The 27,182-nt window shown below is 29.4% G+C and overlaps 2 protein-coding genes across 2 annotated transcripts in view; one reads left to right on the top strand and one right to left on the bottom strand.

Annotated features, from left to right (window-relative positions):
- LOC132941504 (uncharacterized) overlaps positions 1–27,182 on the top strand; it is a 68,290-nt gene that overhangs the window by 31,093 nt on the left and 10,015 nt on the right. The window lies entirely within an intron of this gene.
- LOC132941195 (rhoGEF domain-containing protein gxcJ-like) lies at positions 192–14,013 on the bottom strand. Its single transcript, XM_061009135.1, has 10 exons — positions 13,617–14,013; positions 10,671–10,992; positions 10,171–10,305; positions 9,671–9,805; positions 3,253–3,751; positions 2,936–3,189; positions 2,668–2,877; positions 2,056–2,122; positions 715–1,857; positions 192–654 (listed from the first exon to the last, which is right to left on the bottom strand). The coding sequence occupies exons 1-9, from the start codon at positions 13,910–13,912 to the stop codon at positions 764–766; spliced, it is 3,012 nt and encodes a 1,003-aa protein (XP_060865118.1). The 5' UTR covers positions 13,913–14,013; the 3' UTR covers positions 192–654; positions 715–763.

The raw sequence follows: 27,182 nt of genomic DNA on the forward strand, positions 1-27,182 counted from the left end.
TGATTATAAATAATATTGAATTTGAAAATTTCTTAATAATTGTAACCGATGTTTTTATTTTAATTAATTACAATATAATAAAACTGCAAATGGGTACCTTTCACCCGTCCATAGTCTAAAACGACCAAACGTGGACAGACTTTATAAAATATGTTTTTCTAAATCACACGTCAAACAATCGTACAGCTTACAAAAATGGATGAAAAATAGTTGTTTAGGTTAGTTGAATATATTAATATATCTACTTGAGATCGATCACGCCACATTTTCTCGTTCCTAAGGGTCCTATCGATTTTTTTTAAATACCTTCTGGTAATGTCAACATGGGTCTTTCGAGTTTTTAATTGGGTGCAATCGGTTTATTGCGTAATTGAAGCCATAACACCGAGAATCCTGGATAATTATTGTTTATTGATCGATAATCAGTAATAAAAATGTATTTATAACAATGTCAATGTTTACATGATAAATGGCGTACCTATTCATCAAAACTTCCCCAGAAAGTTAAAATATCTATAAATAAACAGACGATAGTCAGTGTCGTGTATTATAATGTATGTTTTATACGTCGTGGTCTCGTGGATAGTGTTACACTGTTGAATTATTCGATTCCCGAAAAAGGTGATCATCAGGTAATGGTGCGTTTATTTGATTCTATAAAAAACAATTATCAGAATAAATATGTATTTATTAATAAAAATAGAAATGACTTACATTGGTGGGTGTATTTAATGTATTTATTTTATTCAGTTATAGAATTGTACTAGTCGGTCTTGTATGCTGCTTTTTGAACATTGGATGACTGTGGAGACAATTTAGGTTTTAATGCTCGTTTTACTGCAACTGGAAGACAAGCATTTTCATGTAACATAGTACTTTGTGTAAACATTGTCAAGTTTTTAGGGCTCTTCCAATGTGCTTGTTTTATTCTATTTGATTTCATTGTCGAAAGTTGTGAATCTTTCTGAACCACAAGTACCTCTACATTTTGTTGGCCAAGCAAAGCAGGATTACCGTTCGGAATAATTGCCCTCAGAGATGGACTTGAAAATGTTGGACTATTACTACTTAAATCAGTGGACATTGAAGGAGATGAAATCACCTTAATACCATTATTATATTGAGTGAATATATTATTTACAGGTAAATCAATGGATGCTGAAGTAGAAGGTTCATTACACTCAAGTTGAGTATTACATTGAGTCAAACTTGATTGACCATTTAACATATTTGGGCTTACACTTGAATTTCTCATATCTGGTGGGCTGTTTACAGTTAAATCAATGTACGCAGGAGTAGACTCCATTATTTTTGATTTAGTTTTCTTGATATCTGTGTTATGTTGTGTCGAAATTGTTTTTTGATTACTTAACGAATAATTGCATAATCCTGAAGTTGTTATAGCCTGTGGATAGTTTACAGATATTTCAATTTCTTGGTCATATTGAGTTGAATTTTGTGGATTTCGACATACATTCGTAGACACTAAAGTAGACTGTTCATTAGACTCAATCGTTTTAGATTGGGTCATCTTAATACCAGAGTCAAATTGAGTTAAATTGTTTTGTTTAGTATAAAATGATTTTGGACTTATTCTTAAAGCTGTTGTATCTGGAGGAATATGTACATTCATATGATCAAAATTTGGAATAGAAGAATGTTGAGTTTTTTTTATTTTAGCTTTAGTTCTTGTAATACATGGGTCAGATTCGGTTAAATTTCTTTTGTTAATTTTCACCGATTTCGGGCTTAATATTGAAACTGTTGTACTTAGTGGAATATTCTTAATCAAATCTGCTATCACCGGTGTAGAAGGTATATTTGTTTGGATTTCTTTGTGTTTAGTTGTCTTAATATCTGTAACAGATTAGGTTAGAATTTTATTTTCAATGTTAAAAAAATGTAGATATAATTTTAGAGTTTTGATGTTTTCTGGTGTAATATTGTTTTGTAAGTCTATAGAAACTAGAGCAAAAAAATTGACAGTTATTTTATTTTTAGTTTTCTTAAGTCCTATGCAAGTGAGTTATTTTTATGCAATATAGTTTGATTTACCTATTTTGTTTACGCCCGAATTGTTTTCTTTCTCTCCAACTCCAATATTTATAGATAATGTTATATCCTAAAACACAATCAAGACAATTTTAAGTATAACATTACATTTTAAAGAATAATTAGCCAGTAAAACTGTATGGATCATTTTATTGTTATCTCCTTTATTAAATAGTACAATAAATCATTATAATAAAATAAAGATTATTATTTTCTAAAATTTAAGTTGGAATATAACAGTGGAAACATTTTGTAATGTGTTGGTTACAGACTGGATTTTTGTCTAAAAACAGTTGTCAACCTTTAGTCTGGCAATTGTACCATTCAGCATAGGAGACTAAGGGATTTTTTTACACCTAAAAACACATATTGTTATAAAAGTGCCTATGTTATACACATTACACATACACATATATAACTAAAACTGATAGGAAATAATAGAGATAAAAAAATATAACAGGTGCAAATCAATTGGATAAAATCATTTGATCTTAAATTTAGGAGAGATAGAGGAAGCTCAAGCAAGGCAAAAACTCTAAACTGCAATATACATAACTATATAGATATTAATATTGTTATTTTTATTTAAAATGTTAATAAAGTGTTGAAATTTACCATTTTATTTTGATTTTGAATACCGGTATGTCTTGTATTTGTATAACATTTTGTACTTTCTATAATTTTTTTCATTTTAAATGCCAAGCATTCAAACTTCAATTTCCAATTAACGTTAAGGCCTTTTATTTTATCAATATGTAATTTATTTTTAGTAGATTGACGCATCATTAGTGTACACGCTTTGTTAAATAAAATACTTTCAAACACCTACAATATTAATTAGTATTATTAGCTTAATATATTTTCAATGTAAAAAATGTATTACCTTAATTCCTTTCAAAGGATCACTCAATTTGTCTAAAATTGTAGGCCAATTTTCTTTACAATAAATAGATATCGTATTATCTTTCACCGAATTAACATAATTAGGCTCTCCATCACGATGGTCTGTATGATTTTGATCGCTATCGTTGTCAATATTTCTAATATCATCCTCAACACCAATACGCTTGTTCATACAGCTTTTAATTGAAGGTGTAATATTAATTTTAGATGTTACAATTGTAGGTGTATTAGTACCTATAATATTTTTATTTTTATAATTATTTCTAGTCAAAACATAGTTATTTTTGCTTAAATTACCAGTGAAAGTACTTTCATCCTTGTTTTTATTACTAAGAAATGCATTTTTTTCTTTGCTTGTTTTATTATTAGTAGTTAACATATTTATTTTGTTATGTTCATTGCTAGTCAAAATATTAGTAGTCAATGTATTTGTTTTTTTATGAGTAATACTAGTTGATAGATTTATTTCTTCATATGTATTACTACAAGTCAAAGTATTATTATTTTTGTTTATAATACAAATCAAAGATTTTTTTTCATCGCTTGTATTAATAGTCTTATTATTTATTTTTTTGTCTGTGTTAGTATTCGAAGCATTTTTTTCTGTATCTGTCTTTGTAAGCAAAGTACATTCATTCATTTGTTCATGATTTTTCTTCTTCTTACTGACAATCAAGTTTTGTTTTTTTCGCAATTTTTTCTCATGACCTTTGTTAAACTTTTTGATCTTGTCATTGAAAGAAGAACACCTTATACTATTCTCTGTTATGTCATTTTCCAAATTATTCATGTCAATCTAAAAAACAGTTTAATTTATAATTATGGTTATGAATAATAACTTATGATCAATAAAATATAGACAAATTACAAAACAGTTCAGTATTAATTACTTATTTAAATTAATTAATCGTTTTTATAATACATAAAAAAATAACCATTTTTAAAGTTTATAGTGAATTTAATTAATTTTATGTTGTAAGGCATTTCTTATATTATAGTTTATAACTAAGAAGTGTCTTACATTTTTTTTTTTTACTTAGACTTAATAACATTTAACTTATGTTTAAATGATTGTTACTTAAATACAAGACATTTATTTTGTAATAGACAGCTAAAGAAATCATAAATGGGCTTTTACTTAATTATTATTTAATATTTCAGGTTTAACAGTTATTTAATATTCAATAATGGGATTGACAATTCACCAATATTGTATTGATTCTTTGAAGTTGACTACAACAATTTATTTAATTATTTTTGACACATTATTTTATGTACACATGGCTAAAATCAGATATACTCTCTATAATCATTATGCATAAATGTCACAGTTTTAGATATTACTTGAGGAAATACATATATTAAGGTAAAATTAATAAATAAGTGAGTAATAGATAACAGTTGCTATTATGTAGTTCTAAATTATAGTATGGAGTCTTTGTTTATTTTAATAAATAATGGCAATTGACACAATTTTATTTTACAATAGGTAACAACAACATAATATTATTTAAGTAGTAATATTTAGGTAACTAAAAAAATTATAACTGGCATAATGATTTATTACATAGGTATGTAATTTTACTTGTATATGAAGTGAATAGTGAATTTAATTAGAATTATTAATAATTAATTTTATGTTGTAAGGCATTTCTTATATTATAACTAAGAAGTGTTTTACATTTTTTTTTTTTACTTAGACTTAATAACATTAAACTTATGTTTAAATGATTTGTTACTTAAATACAAGACATTTATTTATTTACATATAAACAAAAAATCTACTTGACACCACAATAGTGCCAATTTATATCACAAAAAGTATTAGAAAAAATATATATAAAAATATATTTATCAATTATTGTATATATAAATGATTAAAATGTACAACTTTCTTTTAAACATAAAAGAAGTATTATTCTAGTGTTTTATGTTTTTAATAGATAAAATAACATATTAATCCATTACTTGTATTAACATCAGATTTACTATTATTAGTTCTATAATCTATTGTATTGTATTATTATTTATTATGTTGTTACTATTGTTATTAGTCTTATAGTAAAATTGTTGTGGTCACAATAACACAGTCTGGTCAGTAGCCAGTTAATCGTGATCGTGATGTTTTGTACCGAGTGGGTTAAGTTGTGGCGAGTTACAGTAATACAGAATTTCTTAATACTTGATATTATTATGTATGTTAATGTTTATTAATCACCCTAAACCCACTTAAAGTTATACGACACTGTATTAACTTCTACATTTGGGGGCCTGTCCGGTTGTTGGTTCGTATTAACATGCGTTAACAAATAAGTAGTGAACTTGTTATACTAACCTCAAAATTAATTCATATTTGCCAAGTCGTGTTGTGGTGTGTGAAGTAAATCGTGAATCGCGATTCAAACTTTGTGTTTTTGAACTTATCGGTTAGCTTCCTTATAAAATGCCTCCCAAGACGTCGAAGACACACAAAACTAAGGCAAATGCAAGAACTAACGAAAGTATTGTTGCCATCGAAGAAAAGGATACTGTTAGTCAGGTTAGAGAATCGATTTAATTTCATGATGTGCGAGAATCTCTTAATGTATTTACCGGTGATGATACTTATTCAATCATTAAATGGATAGAAGATTTGGAAGAAATGAGTGAAGTATGTGTATGTTCTGATGTTGAACTTTTTATATATAGTAAACATCTATTGTCAGGGACTGCTGCCCTATATCTACGTTCTGAAACTGGTATTAGGTCATGGTATTTATTGCGGGAATATTTGATGAATGAGTTTTGTAATAGTTTAACTTCGGCTGACGTGCATAGACAGCTTACAGCCAGAGTAAAAAATTATGACGAATCTCATCGGCAGTATTTGTTTAAAATAATGGAAATAGCAAAACAAAGAGATCTGAAAATTCACTATTGGATTATGTTACTGCTGGCATTCAGGATAGTGAATTGAATAAGTCTCTGCTTTATGGAGTTACAACAATAAGCGAATTTAAAATAAAGCTACAATTGTATGTTAAGATGAAGTCAAAGATGCACATCTCTGAGCCAGGAATATCTAAGGTTTTTAATGGAGCTGCAAGTAATCATAATGCAGGTAATATAAAACAAAACTCAATGTCAGGTGTATCGAACACAATAGATGTTATAATTGTGAATCTAAAACATATCAACATAGGGAATGTCCAGACTTGGATACAGATCCTAAGTGTTTTGCTTGTAGATCTTTTAGCCACAAATCAACAAAATGCCTTGATAAGGAAACTCAGACAAAGCAAGTGAATAATGATGAAAAATCACAAGTTTATCAAGTGAATGCTATAAATACTAATGAGCGAATATTTAAAGAAATTAATGCCTTAGGAATCCAGACGTTAGCTCTTACAGACACTGGCTGCGATTTGAATTTATATCGACAATCATTAATTGAAGGTATTGACGTTGTCGATGCAGAAGTTAGTCTTAGTGGATTAGCTGGAACTATGTTTTGTACCAAGAAAAAATTCATCACTGAATTAGAAGTTGATAATGGTACTTATACAGTTGAAGTATACTCGGTATCTGATAAAGACATAATGTGTGACTTTATAATAGGTAGATCATTATTCCAAACCAATGCTGAACTAAAAATTAGTCCTGGAGTGATTAAAATCAACAAAATAACTATCGAAACAAATGAGTTTGATGTAGAATATAGAGAACACTATCAGGTTATAAGAAGTATGATAGCTAACTATGTACCATATGTTACAGAAACTATACCTATAAAAACTAAAATTATAGTCAGTGATGTAGAACCCATCCATCAGCGATCAAGGCGTTAATCACCAAAAGAAAAAGCAGTTATGGGAAGTCAAGTGGAGGAATGGACTAAGGAAAGAATTATAAGACCTAGTTGTTCAGATTATGCTAGCCCAATTATAATTGTCCCCAAGAAAGATGGTACATTTTGGGTATGTGTTGACTATCGACGATTGAATAATAAAATTATTAAGGATCGTTACCCGTTACCTTTAATAGAAGACCAACTACATAAGCTTCAAGGGGCCAAAATATTTACAACATCAGACCTAAGAACGGTTTTTTTCATGTGACTATGGACGAAGAGAGTATTAAATAAACATTTTTTATTACACCAGAGGCACAATATAAATTTATGAAAACGCCATTTGGATTGTGTATTGTTCCACCTGTATTTTAACGCTTTATAAGCCATGTATTTAAGGATATAATGTGAATGGGATATTTGTTAATTTATATGGATGACTTAGTAATTATTTCAAGCACAGTTGATGAGAATATTGAAAGACTAAAGATAGTATTAAGAACCTCGGCTAACCATGGTCCAAAAATTAATTGGAAAAAATGTCAATTTCTCAAAAAAGAAATTAATTACCTGGGATATCTAAATCAAGCACAATTAACTGAGTCCATCACCATCAAAACTGGCTACTGTGATAAAATATCCAAGACTACAAAGTGCAAAGCATATACAGAGCTTTTTAGGACTCACCGGATATTTTCGAAAATTCATCAAGCCTTAATTGCTCGTCCATTGAGCGAAATACTTAAGAAAGAGATACCATGCGTAATTGGATTTCAACAGTAAAGTGCATTTAATATGTTAAAAAAAAAAATGAACAGAGGTACCTGTATTAGGAATTTTTAACCTAGATGCAGTTACGGAGGTGCACACTTATGCCAGTATGTATGGGTTCGGCGCCATACTTCTACAGAAAGATTGTGATAATCTATTGCACCCTATATACTTCATGAGTAAGAAAACTACACAAGCACAGCAAATATACTATAGTTATGAATTAGAAGTTTTAGCAATTATTGAAGCTGTGAAGAAGTTTAGATCCTATTTATTAGGACTGCAGTTCAAAATAGTAACTGATTGCATTTACTAAAACACTAGAGAAAAGGGAACTTGAAACACTTGTAGCCCGCTGGGAATTGTTGTTGAGCGAATTTAATTACACTATTGAGCATCAAGCCGGTTCCAATATGGCTCATGTAGATGCATTGAGCCGGTATCCGATATGCATGACTATCAATAGTGAATTTATAGCACAATTACAGAAAGCACAACAGGATGATATTGAGGTAAAAACCTTAACTTCAGATCAAGGATAAATGGATGTGGTTCATATATTGTAGAAAATGATTTGCTTTATGAAACACGAGATGACAAAATTACTGATTATCCCAAAAGGTATGCAAAAAGGAAGGATTCCTTAACACATTTGACAAAGATGATCTGCCATTACATACTTGGCACATTGATTTTCTAGAACCGTTGACAAATACCTCTCGAGGATATAAGCATATTCTGGTTATTATTGATGCATTAACAAAATTATGTTGGCTCTTTCCAACAAAAAGTACTACATCAAAAGAAGTTGTGGATAAAATGAATATATTACAAGCTACATTCGGTAATCCAACATGATTGATATTTAACCATGCTGCTACATTCAAATTTGGAGTTTAAAAAATACTGCACTGATTCACACATATATCATGTAAAGATTACCTCAGGAATGCCCAGAGGAAATGGGCAGTCGAGAGATTGAATGATACAATAGCGACAGTAGTAGCAAAATTGACTATTGACGATCCAGGTCAATGTTTTAAGTATGTCCTGAGAGTACAGATGGCATTAAATAGTTCATGGCAACGATCAATTAATATGACTCCATTTAAATTAACGTTTGGAACCGAAATGAAACATCCAGATCTACTCCCATTATGCAGTTTAATAAAAGAAGAGTATGCAAAAAGTTTTTTTGGAAAAAAGAGAAGCAGAACGTCAAGAGGCTAAACAATACATACTAAAAGCTCAGCAAGAGCAAAAGAAAATATTTTATCATAGAAGAGTAGTAGCAACAGATAACAGGATTGGTGATTTAGTTGCTATTAAAAGAACACAATTTCTTCCTCTATCCAAGATAAAGAGCAAGTATCTTGGACCATATCATATCACTAGTAGATGTGGTCCAAAACGATATAAAGTGTTGAAGATAGGCTCAGGCGAATGACCTGATAAAACTAGCACGGAAACCGATTAGGTATATGAAAATATGGAAAAGCTGCCTACCTTCAGATGAAGATGATGAAGATTCAGTGTCCGAGGCGGATTCTGCTTGATGGGGGCGAATGTGGGATTATTTGTATTATCATCAGATTTACTATTATCAGTTCTATAATCTATTTGTATTGTATTGTATTGTATTATTATGTTGTTACTATTGTTATTAGTCTTATTGTAAAATTGTTGTGATCACAATAACACACAGTCCGGTCAGTAGCCAGAGAACAGTGATCGTGATGTTTTGTACTGAGTAGGTTAAATTATGGTGAGTTACAGTAATACAGAATTTCTTAATACTTGATATTATTATGTTTGTTAATGTTTATTAATCACCCTCAACCCACTTAAAGTTATACGACACTGTATTAACTTCTACATTTTAAATTAAAACATATTAATATAATGAACTTTTTATTTAAAAATGCAAGCATTTTAATGATATTGTAAAAATCCAAGTTATTTTTATATTGAAATTACAGTCACTAATTATTTGAACATAATATGCAGCTATAATATATTTAGCAGTAACAATACAAGCACAAGTTTTTATTAATAATACATCTACTACATGCAATTTAAAAAGTAAATAATTAAATTAATATTTAAATAACTTACTTTTTTTTGTTTACTTGTATTTCTTGTAATTCTAATTTTTGGACTTTCAATATCGACACTTTTATTTATGTTTTTATTTTTGATTATTTGTTCATGTTCACCTGTGTATCTATGTTCGTAATCAGGACCAGAATCCTACAGAGAAGTATTAGAAATAATAAATATAAAAATAAATTTATCAATTATTGTGTATACAAATTATTAAAATGTACAACTTCTTTACCAACATGTAAGAAGTCTTATTCTTGTTTTTAAGTTTTAAATAGATAAAATAACATTTTAATATATTGAACTTTTTATTTAAAAATGCAAGCAGTTTAATGATAATGTTAAAATCCAAGTTATTTTTATATTGAAATTACAGTCACTAATTATTTGAACATAATATGCAGCTATAATATATTTAACAGTAACAATACAAGAACAAGATTTTATATATATTACATCTACTACATGCAATTTAAAAAGTAAATAATTAAATGTAAATTTAAATAACTTACTTTTTTTTGTTTACTTGTATTTCTTGTAATTCTAATTTTTGGACTTTCAATATCGACACTTTTATTTATGTTTTTATTTTTGATTATTTGTTCATGTTCACCTGTGTATGTATGTTCGTAATCAGGACCAGAATCCTACAGAAAAGTATTAGAAATAATATATATAAAAATAAATTTATCAATTATTGTGTATACAAATTATTAAAATGTACAACTTCTTTACCAACATGTAAGAAGTCTTATTCTTGTTTTTAAGTTTTAAATAGATAAAATAACATATTAATATATTGAACTTTTTATTTAAAAATGCAAGCAGTTTAATGATATTGTTAAAATCCAAGTTATTTTTATATTGAAATTACAGTCACTAATTATTTGAACATAATATGCAGCTATAATATATTTAACAGTAACAATACAAGAACAAGATTTTATAAATATTACATCTACTACATGCAATTTAAAAAGTAAATAATTAAATGTAAATTTAAATAACTTACTTTTTTTTGTTTACTTGTATTTCTTGTAATTCTAATTTTTGGACTTTCAATATCGACACTTTTATTTATGTTTTTATTTTTGATTATTTGTTCACGTTCACCTGTGTATCTATGTTCGTAATCAGGATCAAGTGGCTGAACAAAAAAATGTTGATCATAAGAAGCACAAAATGTAACAAGTTTATTAGGTTTATCTTCTTCATCAACATTAATGTCAGCATAACCATTCTTCGGTTTAAGCATTTTAAAGTTCGCAGGTATATCCTCTACAGCAATTTTAAGTTCAATAAGACCATTCTTCGATTTAAACATGGTATTATTCCTAAAAAAAAATTTTAAATAAATAAAACAATCTAACATGCTTTAATCTTTTAAATAAATTTCTGAAATTTTATAGGACATTTAATTATAAACAATTTCTGTTACTATACATATTATTATCTTTTATTATTAATTTACCAAAATATTTTTGATTCTGAGAAGAGCATCAATGTATTGGTTCTACAATGATGTGTTTTTTTGGCTGCAGAGACACTTTAATAGTAGAAAAAATGCTTCAATCTCATCTTAAATATATTTTCTGATAGGAAAGTGAAGTATATTATCGAGACAAAAGTAAGGCAGTTCTCAGTAATTATCTTCATAGTTAGGACAAACAAAAAAAATAAATAGGTAACCGTTCTGCTACGCAGTAGGTGTCAAGTGTATGTCATTATTGAGTAAGTAACTACCTATAATGTACCTATGTGTTTATAATATTGTTTATATATATTATTATTTTTTGATTATTTGATGTACTACGAATAATATGAGAAACCTTGAATTACTTTTTTAATCTTCAGCTAGCTATAATATTTGTATAAAATTCATGGGTAACGGTCCAATATGCGACCTACACACTGATTTACGGTCCAATATGCGACCTACACACTGATTTATGGTTCAATACATGTAATACTTACAAATAATTTTAATTTTTAACTAATCTTTTTTTCATTCCACTTCTCAATGTCGTCAATAACTATATGTATTGTTTCAGTCCGTATCGTTATGAAACGTATTTTTCATATCAGTCAAAAATGCATCAAAAATGGTTTTTGGATTTTGACACGATCTCCACCACTCTTCTTGGAGTTGTCGATCTAGTAAAGGAGATGCCCCATTTTTTTTGATATTATATTTGGATTTCATAATTCTCCATAAGCCTTCAATTTGTTGAGTGTGTGCTCCTGTTTCCGGGTCAATAAAAAATTCTGAATGGTTAACTGTTTGATGAATATATCCATGATGATTTAATGTTGAGTACGCTCTCCATTGGTCACTATAAATTGTCGTTCCAGTTTTTATTTCGTTTTTAATAATTTGTAAAAGAGTTTCTCGGTCCCGTTTTTCTACTATAAAAAATCGCCGTTCTAATAATAAGTCTGGCCGTTTCCAACAAATTCCAAATACCCATGGGCCTACTATACGATTCCCATAATTTTTATTTGTACGTACTATTTCATTTTCGTCAGAATCTTCGTTGCTGGAATTACTTATTTCTCTTAAAGGCTGATGGTCCCCACGCTGTAATCGACCACGGTTATACTTCCTTTCACCCTGAAAAAGGGATTCGTCAATTTGGACAGTACAACCAGTACCACCCATTTGCTCTCTTTTTGAAAAAAAATATACTGGTATATCTCTCATATATGATCAACTCAAACTTATCGGTAGGTCGAGTAACATTTGTAGGTCGCATATTGGACCGTTACCATTTCATGTATAAAATAAGTTTCAAATTTTCGTAAATTTTATCTAAAATTGAACTTCAAATTTAAATGTCTATAAAAAAAATTGTCTCTATGTACCTTGTATATATTAAAATTGCAATATTAAGAACTTATGGGAACATTATATTAATTTTCTGAGAATTTTCACAAAAAAATGTAATTATCGTAAATTATAATTTATTATTTTAATAAAATTCATGACGAGTTTTAGAGTAATGAATAATTTTTTTTTTTCAAAATGTGTATTAAGGGTGTTTTTTTAAAAATGTAAATAAAAAAAGACCGGACAAACTTCGTTTTGAAATTATTGATGAAAAACTTCAAAAACTAAATTTTTTTCGTATAACGCGCATTTTTTTTAGAAAAAATACTTAGAATTGAATATCGCTCGGACAAAAAAATCGAAAATATGCCACGATTTACTGTGTAAAACCAACTTGGGAGGTCCCGGAATTAAACTAAATTGTTAAAAAGAACATAATCCGGCTAGCGTTGCCACTCGCTAGCTGCGCTGCGCTCGGACAAAAAAATCGAAAACACACCAAACACGTGTTAATGACGCCACACACTGCAGCGGTGGCGGTAAAATTCATTTGTCTTGGCGGTGGCGGTAAAATTGTGTCCGGACTCATTTTGCCGTAACCGCTACCGCCGTGTGTGGGGACCTTTATTCCGCGCAGCATTAAAGTAGTGTTGCACACATGCGTATATTATACGTAAAATCACAAGCTTTGGATGGCTATAGCTTCCAAAATAATGGTTACCGCTAAAAAATTCAAACAGTTTCGAAATCAGCGTTAAAAACAACACATTTTGAAAAACAAATTTTAAAATATTCAATTCTAAGTTTTTTTTTAAAAAAAATGCGCTTAACGAAAAAAATGTAGGTTTTGAATTTTTTGATCAATAACTTCAAAACGAAGTTTGTCCGGGCTTTTTTTTTACATTCTTATAAAGCACCTTAAAATACACATTTTGAAAAAAAAAAGTTTGAAAAATCGATAGGTTACTAAACCATAATTATGCTAAACCCCCTTCCAATCACTATGGGAGGTATAATAATTAAATTAAAATAATATTTTAATACATTATTATATACACTATGTGCGTGAATACGGCCGTTGGTATACATGCATTATATTATAAGTATAACATATTATTAATAAAATCTTACTGGAACTTGGACGTATTACGGTGTGCCATTATTTTCATTTTCAATTCAAAAATTGAGTCAGTGTCGTCCTCGTGTTGATGTTCGTGATCGAATTGAATGAGTTTTGGTCTTTCCACATCTAATGACGTTCGAAGAACGGCCTGGCAGTTCATGGAATAAACGCGGTTACATTTCCATCGGATGTGATGGTTGCATGACTTGTGGTAATGAAACAGATACCCTTTGTACACGATTCTCGGGTACTTATATGGTTTCATAAGCCGACTATCGATGACTTCCAGAATATCCTCCGACATGGTAAGGTCGACTAATCCGTAATCACAAAACTACCATCCGCACGAACGACGAGTGACGACCGATCGCCCGAGCGGCGGCAACCGGATTGAAGCGAACAGACGAAAACTGGTTGCTTCAACCGTGGTCTGTGTGTTTGTGTTGACTGCGTACAATATTCATCCATTTTTGTTGTGGAGGTGGTGGTGGTGGTGGTGGTGGTGGTGGCTGGGGCTTCGGCCTTGAGATATGGGTCCTAGTTTGCCAGCCAATGAATGTGATACCGTCAGTGGGGGCCAGACGTTATCTCGTCCGCTGTCTACGCGTTATCACCAGGATGGTACGGCGACGGCCGCGGCAGTCATAATATAATAATATGAATTATAAATGATTCCTGATTCCTTATTCCTTTATAATATTATTATTATCCAAGGCAGTGGGGGCACGAAAGGCCGTCGTTTCACCAGCTCCCCGATGTAGGTGGCCTGTCAACGTTCTAACTGTAGTTACTATTCCATGATAATAACAGGGATCGATATTGTCGTTCAACGACTGGACCTACGTTACGAGTTTATGATTCACACGAATACACGATAGTTAAAATTATAATATTAAAAATCTTCTCCGTCGCCGCCGCCGTTAGTATAATATAATATCATTTTTGTTGTTCTCGTCGTTGGGGGAATTTATCCAGTCACTTTTACGGAATAGTACGACGCCGTCGCGACGTTTGTTCCCCGTAGCGCATTCAACACGTACAAGCGATGGAAGCGACGAAAATGTTTTTGTTGATGTACTATAGAGTATAAACGTATCCCTCACTTTTTCTCTTAATATATCACATAATATTTTGAGTTACAGTTGTAATGGCAATCAAACATTAACAAATAAAATAGTATTTTATTAACCGATTTTGCGTACACGACGAACAACTATAAAATGTATGATGTACAAAAATATCAAGAAGCACGCTACGTATTTATATATTTTTTTTTTTTTATAGAAAATTGGTTTGTGTTAAACTATGGGCGATATTTTGTTTTTAGATTTTCATTTTGAGAATGTTTAGAATATCTTAATTTAAGACTTCAGAAAAACTATTATAATATAATAAAACGCTTTAAAATAAAGTTAGATTAGCTTTAAATAAGACGTTTAGTGTTATTTAAATAAAAAATTGTTGATATTATTTAAATTTACTATATTTTCTTAAAAATATAATATTTTATTAAGTACCTAGGTACGAACAAGGTACTTGTTAAATACAAATTTTGGTTTTAGTTTTAAAGCTTCTGTTTTGATTTAGGTTAGATTTTTTCTCACTCCTTTTACCTTTAAACGTTTACTTAATTTTTAAATATCTAGATAAAGATAAAATATAATTGGCTCTAAATTAACTGTTAACGTTTTTTAATTTAATTTTAAATACATTCATCGTTCATCTCAGAATTTAAAATTAAGCTAATGGACATTTTTAAAAGACCATACAATTTGGTAGGTGCCTATCTAAAAACAAAAGTTAAAAAGGTGGACAAGTGGGCTTCGCCCCCCACACCCCCTATATATACTACGTTATTATTAGTTGTATATTTATAATTACATACACTTTATTACTACCTTACCACAATTGAGCCTCTATAGTTTACAATCATACTCCTAAAATATATCTTTAGATATAAATGTGAAAATGAAAACTTTGACGCCTATGTTCTCGGAAACTACTGAACCGATCGCTATGAATTTTTTTTTAAAAATGAAGAGCTCATTGCGGAGAAGGTTTATGGCATTTGATCGATTCTCTAACTTAATAAACAGAGGAGTTATCAATTATTATAAATAATGGCCTGTTCCGTAGACTTGGAAACATGGCAAGCATTCTGGGTTTCCACAATCACTACTAATTCGATCCTTCCTCACCCCCCAGCGTGTCTGACGGCCGACGGTTATTCTTATGATGATCCGGTTTACCCCACCCGTACAGCAACAAAAACAACAAAAAAAACGACGCCGCCGACAACGGGCGTTGTGCGCGGTGAATGCATTCCGCGGCTGCCGGCTACCAAGGACGAACCGATCGACATTTTAAGTGAAGCCGCGTAATAGTCGGAACGCTGCCCAACGTTTGTGCATCGATGTATTGTCGAATATTCAAGATGCCTACATTTAAACAGTAAATAATAATAAGTAGTGGGGACGGAGTGGCCAAGCGGACTAAGGCGTCGGCTGCGACGCAGCCGACCCGAGTTCGATACCTCAGTCGTGGGTGGCATTTTTCTTCAGGCAAGTCACGGTGTCCGGAGAACAAGTGCCACCATCCCCCACCCGGGCATGGCAGATACCTACGGGTTCCCAAATTAAAAATTCTGCCGAAACAAACACACACGTGTAAACAAATCAACAGTACCACAGGCTAACGACCTAGTAGTCGAAACCTTAACCCTAATAAAAAAAAATAATAAATATTATAATAAGTAGTAGTATTTAATTTAAAAATTTAATTTAATTTTAGATTCTGAGCGGAGCGATGAATGTATTGATTTTTCAATGATGTGTGTTTTTTTTTTTTCATTTTTGTGTCTGTCATCACCTTTTAGGACAGTAAAAGTGCTTGGATTTTCTTCAATAGTAACTTTTCTGATAGGAAAGTGAATCTAGTTGGTACTCTGGGGGTCAAAAGTAAAAATTTCCCAGTAGTTTTCACAAGCGACGAGAAAAACAAAAGAAAAATTAAGGAAAAACGGGAATTTTTACGCAAAATCTGTTTTCGAGAAAATCAATTTTGGTTTTGGTGTAACTCTAAAACAAATGACCGTAGGGACATGAAATTTTGACTGAATGTTTATATTAGCATTTTCTATACACCATAAAATTTACAAAATATTTTGACTGTTTTTGAATTGTTTACGGACTATGTCAGTTTTCAATTTTTTTATTTTTTTTTTCTATAAATATCAATTAAATTTTATCTGTTGAGTGAAAAAGCTTGAAAATTTAATAGATGGCTCCTAGGTTATTGTTTCAAAGGCAGATGAAAAAAATTAAAAATCCTTAGTCACAGTTTTTATTTATAAGCATTTAAAGTTCACATTTTGACAAAATACGGAAAAATCACGAAAATTAGCAAATTATTTTGAGTTGAAAATTCATAAAAATTTTTCTTTTTAAATCTAAGATTTGAAAATGTAATATAAGATAACTCATCAGTTTGTCTACCTTTATCAAAAAAAAATGTCTACAAGAAACTTAAATTAAATTTTTATGAGCGTCTGAAATTTATATTTTCACAACATTTGATATTCACTCGATTTCTCATGTAACAATTTTCTTATTTTATTGTAATTAAAAAACGAATGACTGTAGATACTTGACAATTTTACTGAATGTTTATATTAGCATTTTTTATACACGATAAAATTTTGAAAATATTTTGACTTTTTTTGAGCTGTTTACGGACATTGTCAGTTTTCAATTTTTTTAGTTTATTTTTCTATAAATATCAATAAAATTTTATTTTTTTGGGTAAAAAAGCGTGAAAATTTAATATAAGGCTCCTGATATATCGTTCTAATAGCAGTTGAAAAATATTAAAAATACATAGGCACAATTTTTTTTTATAAGCATTTAAAGTTTGAATTTTGACAACATTTATCAAATTTATAATTTATTAATTATTTTGTAGTTACAAATGTATAAAATGTTTAACTTTTATGGCTAAGGATTGAAATTTTAAAACCAGGCTCCACGTAAATAGGTTATATATAAATTACTTTATTCACAATAATATCATCAAATATACTTGGTAATATGATAATAGACTGACAGTTTTCGCTCAGAATCGTTTTTCTTATACAATGATATTATATCATTGAATTCAAATTTAACACCATCCATTACAGTAACCCACTTGTAACCTACCGTACAGCAGAGCGACATCCACTTATCCACCTTTTTTTAAATTTTTTTCGTTTCTTTTAATTGATTCTATTATAACCTCTAATCACATCTTCCATCATTTTTTACTTATTTTGATTCAATTTGCTGATTTTTTTGTCGTTGTTTATTCAATAGATATAATATTCTAACCTGCGTAGCCATTTATCACAATGAAAAGGAAAATTAATTTAGGTCGTTCATTGAATAGAATAAAACGTCAACGTTTACTTTTTCAGATTAGGTCAAAATAACAATGGCTCGCTAGATAACTGCAATATTAATAGTGATAGTAATAATATTAATAACAATAATGATGATAATATAAATAATATATCTATTACCAATAGTGTTAGTAGTATTAATGATAACAATATTAATAACAACTTTGCATTTAATGATAGTGATATAGTCGATATTATTAATGATATTATTAACAATATTCACGATTTTCCTATTGACGAAAAGTTAGTTGAACCACGTGTTCCATGGCGTCGCCGTGAAATGTCGGCATTTACTTATGATAAATTAATCTTTATATATTATACATTTGCCTTGGACACTCCATCACGCGTAAACGGCTGCACCGATTTGGCTAATTCTTTTTTTGTTGTGTTCGTAATATTGTCAGGAGAAGGTTCTTAACTCTTAAGTAAGATAATTTTAAGAAAATCCACCGGAAAAGTAGGAAATTTGGATGTAGGTGTCATCTGTCCAGTAAGAACAGAAACTAAATAATAATATATTTTTGTTTATTGTAGGGTTGCTATTGGTCATGATTGAATAATGAATATAATTTTAGACCTGTATCTATGTAGCTTAGTAAAAACGGTATTCCCAAGACTAATTTGTCGACCCATGCACATCGTAGTATCAACGTGTTAATAAAACATTCGTAATTACGTACGCACTTCGAGGAGTCTGCAATCCACCGCAGGTGGATTCCCTACCTGAAAAAAATACGTGTCTCACGCATTCAATACGTACAAGCGTGTCTCTCGGGTAATTATATATTCAAGATGATCGATGAAAATTTTTAAGTTTTGAACATCATACACCGAATATTAAATAAACGAATTGAACACAGTTTGAATCCTATAGAGTTGGTACATATTTTAACGAGCAACGCAGTGAACGGGATCAGCTATAATATATATACAATTAATGCATTTTTGAGTCCTTGAACGTATACACATAAAAGTTATAATAGTGGCTATTTCCAACTATTTCACCTGAGGTAACTTTTGCCCGGGCAACGCCGGGAGGGACAGCTAGTATTATTATAATAAATTTAAATTTTTTATGATTACCTATGTTAATTTCTTAGTTAAAATAATTCCCTCTCCCCACTTCTTTTTAAGTTAAAAAACATAAATATTTATTAATATTTATAGTCTTAAAAGTATAACCTTTTTTGAAAATATTATAAAAATAGTCATGTTTTGGGCTAATAAAATATAATAATGGTAAAACTGCAACAACTGGGCACCGGACCATCGGGCTGCTTTTAAAATCAGACAGAGGCAAATAAATCTCTTTTTTTAATATGACATTTTTAGGAATTTTGGGGATAATACTAAACATGTGGGAAACTAAATGCAAATTTGCAACAATTATTATAAATTATATTTTACAGAAAAGGACAATAAACCAAGACTAAAATTATAAATTATAAGATTGGGAATCGAATAATTCAACGGTGCCGACTATCGTCTGTTTATTTATAGATGTTCTTGTCACCCTCTCTGTAGAAGTTTGATAAATAGGTACGCCATTTACCATGTAAACATTGACGTTTTTATTACTGATTATCGATCAATAAACAATAATTATCCAGGATTCTCGGTGTTTATGTGGCTTCAATTAAGTAAAATAAAATTCCGATAGTATCTAATTAAAAATTCCGAAAGACCCATGTTGACACTGTAGACGGATATAATATGGTTAGGTATAACTTAGTCAGTCGCTCACGTGTTAATATTAATATTTTCATAACCACGGATCGACAGACAACAACACGTCATAATAATGGAATTGCAAAGGGGTTATTTTTAGAATGTTTTTACCAAATTTCTTGTTATCGACGGTAATACCCGCATCACGGTATTTACAATACAGTTAAGTACTTATCACGATACTTTATCGCGTCGTCATTTCTCAAATAACCGAATACAGATATTAGAATAATATACTTAAAAATATATTTTGTATTTCATTGTTTAATTGCTAATCATCTGACTACCTCGATAATTCGTGCTATATTCATTTCCTGGTTTATTTGATTGACGTCTTGTCAAATTATACAATATAACTAGCTTATTAATTGTAATGTCACAATCGAACCAAGAGTGAACAATCGTCATTGCGAGGCTTTAAAATATTTTGGTCTATTTACAGTTAATACCGGGTGATTCTTTTATCAAACAACACTCAATATTTCATTAAGTGTACATTTTTTGAAAATATTTTTTTACATTGTTTCAAGTCGCTTACAAAACAACGTTTTTATTAAAAAAATTATATTTTTAAATATTTTTATACTTATAATTTTTTAAGTTTTTTACTTTTATTTATGACAACATAGTATTTTTTAATTTTATATTCCAAAGCGGAATATTGTTATTAGTATTTCGATACACGAAAATTGAATTTGGGGCGAGTAGTTTATGAGTTATAAGTATTTAAAGTTTAGATGAGCGGAGTGGAGTGGTACGGCGTTTATTTTACTTTCATCTATGTTTCTTTATTGAAATATAATTTTCACATTTACGTGATTTTAACGATTCCCATAGCAATTCTAACTTCAGCTAATCAAAAACATTCAGTGTGGATTTAAGCTCAAATTTATTTTTAATTACACTTTTTATAAACTTATAAGGATTCTGTCATTACAATTTCAAGTCAATTATTGAAAAAAAAACTTTAAAATTTTTATGGCTCATTTTCGTTTCATGGCTATAAGCTTTAAAAGTGTCATTATGTTTTCAAAATGTTATCTACAGCTAATTATAAAAATATTTTATAATAATAGTAGTATAATAAATTTAACTTAATTTTCAAAGAAATTATTTTGGGTGGGGTGGGGGTTGAACACCCAAACCCCCTCCCTGTATACGTGCCTGTCCGTTAGTCATATAACATAAGTATAAGTTATAAGTCTTTTAACATCAGAAGGTAGGTAATCCTTATAAAATGAAGGAAAATGTTTAAATACCTATAATAATTTTCCTCCATCAGTAATGACCAATTCGAAAAATTGGAGGTACGCAGATTATGTACACTCTATACGTGGATAAATTTCTATGAAAAAAGGTTTCTATTGTTCGTAAATTGTGGCATTGTGCGCAAATGAGTTGTAGCCAAATTTGTGTTTATCAGTTCTATTTTTGTGTAGTAACACTAGTAACCTTTAATGTAATATAATAGATTGAATATCAAAATTAAAAGTAATAACTTGGGCAGTGAAGTTGTTGCATTTGCATGTTTTTTGTAAATGCTTATATTTATTGCTGAGTGAGGTTAAAAATGTTTCGTTAAACTCTTAATTTAAACAAAAAAAAATTATATTGCAATACATGCAATTTTGGTGATTTTTTTAATTTTACTGCAAATAACTATTAACTATTTTTCATAATTTCCGTTTACATTTAAGATTATATAACTTAATATATAAAATAAAAGTAAGTAAACGTGAACAGTGAACAAATGTCTATATTTATTGTAATACTTATTAATTTATTAATATTTCTATAGAGTGATTATCGCATAAGGTCGTTAACAAAACTTAAAAAAATCATTTGTTGTGCAATGCAATAATGTAAGCAATATTTAAAATTTATTTTTATTATTTATTAATATGTTTGATTTTATTGATTATAATTAAATTTTTTCGATGCAATTTTAAAATTTTTTTTTTTTATTGATCTTAAGCCCGGCAACTAAGGCCATTAGCTATTTTTGTTTTTGTAGGTTTTTATGTCGGTAGGGGGAGGAACACGTGTGTGTTAGTTTTGGCAGAATTTTTGATTTGGGCACCCATAGGTATCTGCCATGCCCGGGTGGGGGATGGTGGCACTTGTTCTCCAGACACTGTAACTTGTCCGAAGAAAAATGCTGCCCATGACCGAGGATCGAACCCGGGTCGGCTGCGTCGCAGCCGACGCCTTGGTCCGCTTGGCCACTTCGTCCCCCAATTTTTAAATTTATGAGTGCATTTTTAATATATTTTAATGCAATAATGCAATCAATTTAGTGAGTTTTTTAATACAATAACTTCACTGCCCTAGTAATAACATTAGGTATCTATGTTTTCACTTGCGTTTTTTAAGATATTTCAATTTTTAAGCAAGTTATCAGGTAGGTATATAAAAATATGGTAGTTTAAAAATATCGTAGACGTTCTTGGTTCTTGCCTTTAGGCTTTAAGTTCTTATAATAGGTAAATTTTCTATGTTATTAAAGGTTACTACAATAGGTACAAATAGGGGCCCCCGTCTTAGCCCCCCTAGAATTTCTATAGCCCCTCCCCCAAAAAAAACTAATGATTTCACTACTATAATTTAAAAGCATCATAAAAGTATCAAGTATAGACCTGAGCTACAGCCCCCCCCCACCCAAATTTCAAATACTATACTTACTATACTAAATAGTACAAATACTATACTTACGCCTATGGTTACTACACTAAATTGGAAGTGCTGAACACAAAATTGCTGTCTTGTGTGTTTGTTCGTTGGTGACAACATAAATGCGAATGTCTTCTTAACGCGTATAGACATTATCACTAATTGTTTTCTTTAAATTCCCACAGGCTATATAAAGCGGCTTAAATGACCAACGAACTTTACACCTATTGTTAGGCGCGGTACTGTGTCCATTTTCTCTACCGGGAAACTGGATTTAATTTGGGCCCACTTTTTACAATATACTTACTAATACATAGGCGTATTTAAGGGGGGGCTAAAACCCCCCAAAAAATCAACCCCCCCTACGCATATGTACTAATAGCAATGGGTCCCACGTATACCTCGTATGCCACGTACGTCCCACAATAATCAGGTTATCTACCCATTTCTCACAATATAGGTGGGTTTCCACTACATACGCGTACGTTTGGGGCATCAGGTACTTCTCCCGAATTTCATGGAGAATAAACAAAAAAAAAAAATTACTAGCAAATCCCAAACAGCTGTACCAACATAGAATCCAAAATTCCCTACAAATTATACGCATTAATTTATATATTTTATGAACAAATGTATTTTTATGTTAAAAAATTATCGTATAATAATTATGGTGCGGTTCAAATATTATTGTATAACTCCAAAAAACTTGAAAAACCTGATCCAATAAACCATTGATATTAATTGGTTTCTCGTAACGATCAACATAAAATGTACATTTTGAATCAGCCAAAAATGCGAAATTTAAGATTTTCAGTCAGTGTTGGTCAGTGTTTTTAAAGGCCAAAAATGTCAAATATCAACGAAAATCTTCGATTCACCATTTTACGAGCTACATGATGTATATATATTTTTGGATTAGGCAAAAGACTGTTGGGACGTGGGTGAATAAAAAAAAAATAGACATGGTAGTATGGTACACTAGACATGTCTTGTATACCAGGATATTTGATACTTAAATTGTTTATTTAGAATTTACACTTTTAATAATATATATTAAGAAAAAATGAACAAATATGGATCAAAAAAATTAATTAATTGTGTGTATGGTAGTGAAAGAAATAGTAGAATACAAAATAATATAAGGTCTCCACACACTGCAACGGTGGCAGTGAATTGATGCAGGACACATTTCACCGCTCAACGCGGCGGTAAAACCAAGACAATAGAATTTAACGCCACCGCTGCAGTGTGTGGGTTCCTTTATTCCAATAAATAAAGTAACATACACAACGTTTTAAACTTTTATCATATCATTGCTTTTAAATACTAACAATAATAATACTAATAATTTATTATGTATACATAAGTTTTTAGATTACATGTTTTTACACCGATTATTAAGTTGGCTACAAAATCCTATATAAGTTACTTTTTTTAATTTGACCATTTGTTATTAGGTAACTGAATATAACATATTATAGAAAAACATTAACAGTATTCATGTTCTATAGGATATACACTAGTCTAAACTCATTTTCTTCAAAAATGTACTTACAATATTTTCAAATTAAGTTCTAGCAATTAAATAACTGTTAAAAATGTTTGTTTACTGTGGTTTATTGAATATTTAATTTGTGGCTTTGCAATTGTGTATCATTTAAAAAATATAAAGAAAATATTTCATCAACAATTGTAAGTTGTGTGGTGGAGGTTTCACATGGACTGCTCTGTAACTTGCCTTTAAGTGAAGTTGCTCATGAATAATTTAAAGTTAATATAAAAAAAATACAAACTTAACTCAGTTAAAAAGTTCATTCATTAAATTTAATTATCAGCCAGATGATCAATTAATGAGTTGAGTAGTAGTTGGCAAATTTAAAATTATTTAAATAACTAACCATTTTGTAATAATTATTATTATTATTCCTTTTTATTGAACACTTTTATATCTTATGTCAATTTGCACAGTAAATTTATGTGTCTTATTAGGCATAATTTAACATGTCTAAATGTCTTATGTGACACATACTTGACTATACATACGGGCATTAGTCAATAATTAAGTATGTATGTGTTTGCTAATTGAATTAAAAAATAATTATTTGTTTAGTTTTTTTTTTAATCATTATTTTATTTTACATTGTGATTAAACAAAAATATATTAAATTATCTAATAATTTTAACCATAATACATTTGAACATGTAAGTAGTGTTTCAAACAACAACAAAAAAATATGATTTTAAATTATGTCTTAAATTTAGAATATTTATGCCTGTTTAGTATATCATAATGGTTAAAATTTTATCAATAAATACTATCCATAATATGTTTTGGTAAAATACACTTAAGTAGGTATATAAAACACTAATAACAATTAAATATACAAAAATTAACCGTAAGGATAAAAGGGTGAAAAGAAAAACTTGTGATGGTCCATAGAAGAAATAATTGATCTAAATGAGCTGAATCAAAGTTAAGTAGTCAATGTTTGTTAATGTAAGATATTCTTATTATTCTTTACCTAGTTTATCCATAACTAAGCTCTTATTTGTTGACTATAACATACAAAAAAACAAACAAATTAATATTAGTATTATGTAAGGAACTTAAATAATGAATATAATAAATAAAAAGCATTATCAAAAATGTATTTAGATAGGCTCAAGTAAGAAAAACACTTTATAGGTATATATCAAATGTCATTCTTAAAATCATTGTACATAATATTGATATTTGGTGCACAATATTCATTCTTTGAAGTTATGCTTACAATATTTACAAAATGCAATGGCTAAGTATTTATCTAAAATAGCAACTTAAACTAAATATTGTTCACACTGAATTTTTCCAATTAGATTATCTCCTTGAGACTCAGGAACGTTCCTACATCACCCACTATTGTTCCTTGTTGACTAGAACTAAAACACTAAATTACTTGTTAGTTATTGTTGTAATATGTTATACCTACCTTTAGGCTATATTCAGCATTTACAATAGTATATAATAATAGTATTGTAGCGAATTGTGACTACCTAAATGTTGTGGTCAAAATTTAAATTTTTCAAAAATAAAATTGGCGGGAAATTTAATAAAACTAATAATAAATTCAATTTTAACCAGACACACATTTTGCAAAAAAACAAACCGTGGATACAACTTATTAAATTTGGTTCTCCTTTTGGGGATCACAATCTCGCATCAACTATTATATAGTAGAAAGAGTACCTAATATGTACTAAGTACTTATGCTCAAACATAAAAATACCTACATAATTGTTTGTAGTTCAAGCAGTGCTCGAAATGGAAAATTTTACGAACCGGAACGCTCATACAATTAATATGCGGATTATAATGTTATTTTAATTATTTTAATTTGTGTTTACTTTACAATACAATATATAATAAGTTAAATAGATACAAATAATATGAGTAATTTCAAGCTTGAAAAAAGTGGGTAAGTGTATGTCGCTCTGCTGTACAGTAGGTTACAAGTGGGTCACTGTATTGGATGGTGTTAAATTTGAATTCAATGATATAATATCATTGTATAAATGAATCTAAACAAAAACGTTCAGTCAGCCTATGACATTACCAAGTATATTTATTATTTGATGATATTATTGTGAATAAAGTAATTTATATTATATAACCTATTTACGTGGAACCTTGTCTTAAATTTTTAATCCTTAGCTATAAAAGTTGTACATTTTATAAAGTTTTATAATAAAATAATTATTAAATTTGAAATTTGAAACTATAACAAAATTCGAACTATAAATGCTTTAAATAAAAAAATTGTGACTATGTATTTTTAATAATTTTTAACCGTTGTTGTAACAATATATCAGGAGCCTCGCATTACATTTTCACGCTTTTTTACCCAGAAATACAATTTTATTGATATTTATAGAAAAATGAAAACTGAAAATGTCCGTAAACCGCTCAAAATAAGTCTAAATATTTGGAAAATTTTATGGTGTATAGAAAATGCTAATATAAACATTCAGTCAAAATTGCATGTTTTTATGGTCATTTGTTTTAGAGTTAAACCAAAAATCAAAAAATTGAACTTCTCTCTTTATTAACTATATTACATTTTGTCGAAAGGAAATTTTATAATTTTAATCCTCTAGATTGCGATACTGTCGATTTTTACGAACCGGAACTCTTAAATTTTAATTTTCATCAACCAGGAACGGACGCAAAGTTTATAGTACGAACCGGAACACTGTTCCGGTCCATTTCGAGCACTGAGTTCAAGGTATCCAAATTAGACACAATAATGATTAAAAATATAATTAGCACCTATACTATATGTTGCATATAGTTATATAACATTCCCAGAGCCTGGGAGAGAGGTATTTTATCATTTTTACATGGCTTATTTTTTGAGACTTACATAATATATAAAAATAGTTATAAAAAACAACTCATTTAAAAATATAAATAATAAGTATTTTTATTACTTTATAATATTTTACAATTTTGCTTTAAGGAAATATATATGATAAATCTTTCTTAGTGTGTAACAGAGATATGTTTGCCAATCTTTAATCTTACATTATTGAACAGAGCCAATTTTTTACCCTACAATAGTGTACTATGATTTCTTAAATAATTTAAAATAATTTGGACATGTATTTTTTATAAATAGTCTGGAACATGAGATTTCTCATTAAGTAGATGTGTATAATATAAATCAGTAATTACTATTTATTATCAATGGTACCTACTAAT

Source organism: Metopolophium dirhodum, chromosome 3, assembly GCF_019925205.1.
Source record: "Metopolophium dirhodum isolate CAU chromosome 3, ASM1992520v1, whole genome shotgun sequence".
Classification (NCBI taxonomy): Eukaryota; Metazoa; Arthropoda; class Insecta; order Hemiptera; family Aphididae; genus Metopolophium; species Metopolophium dirhodum.

Coding starts and splice junctions, on each gene's coding strand:
- LOC132941195 (XM_061009135.1), bottom strand. CDS start 13,912: ATGTCGGAGGATATTCTGGAAGTCATCGATAGTCGGCTTATGAAACCA. Junction 9,806..10,170: donor ATACAAGTAAACAAAAAAAA/GTAAGTTATTTA, acceptor ACTTCTCTGTAG/GATTCTGGTCCTGATTACGA. Junction 1,858..2,055: donor TTCGGGCGTAAACAAAATAG/GTAAATCAAACT, acceptor AATCTGTTACAG/ATATTAAGACAACTAAACAC.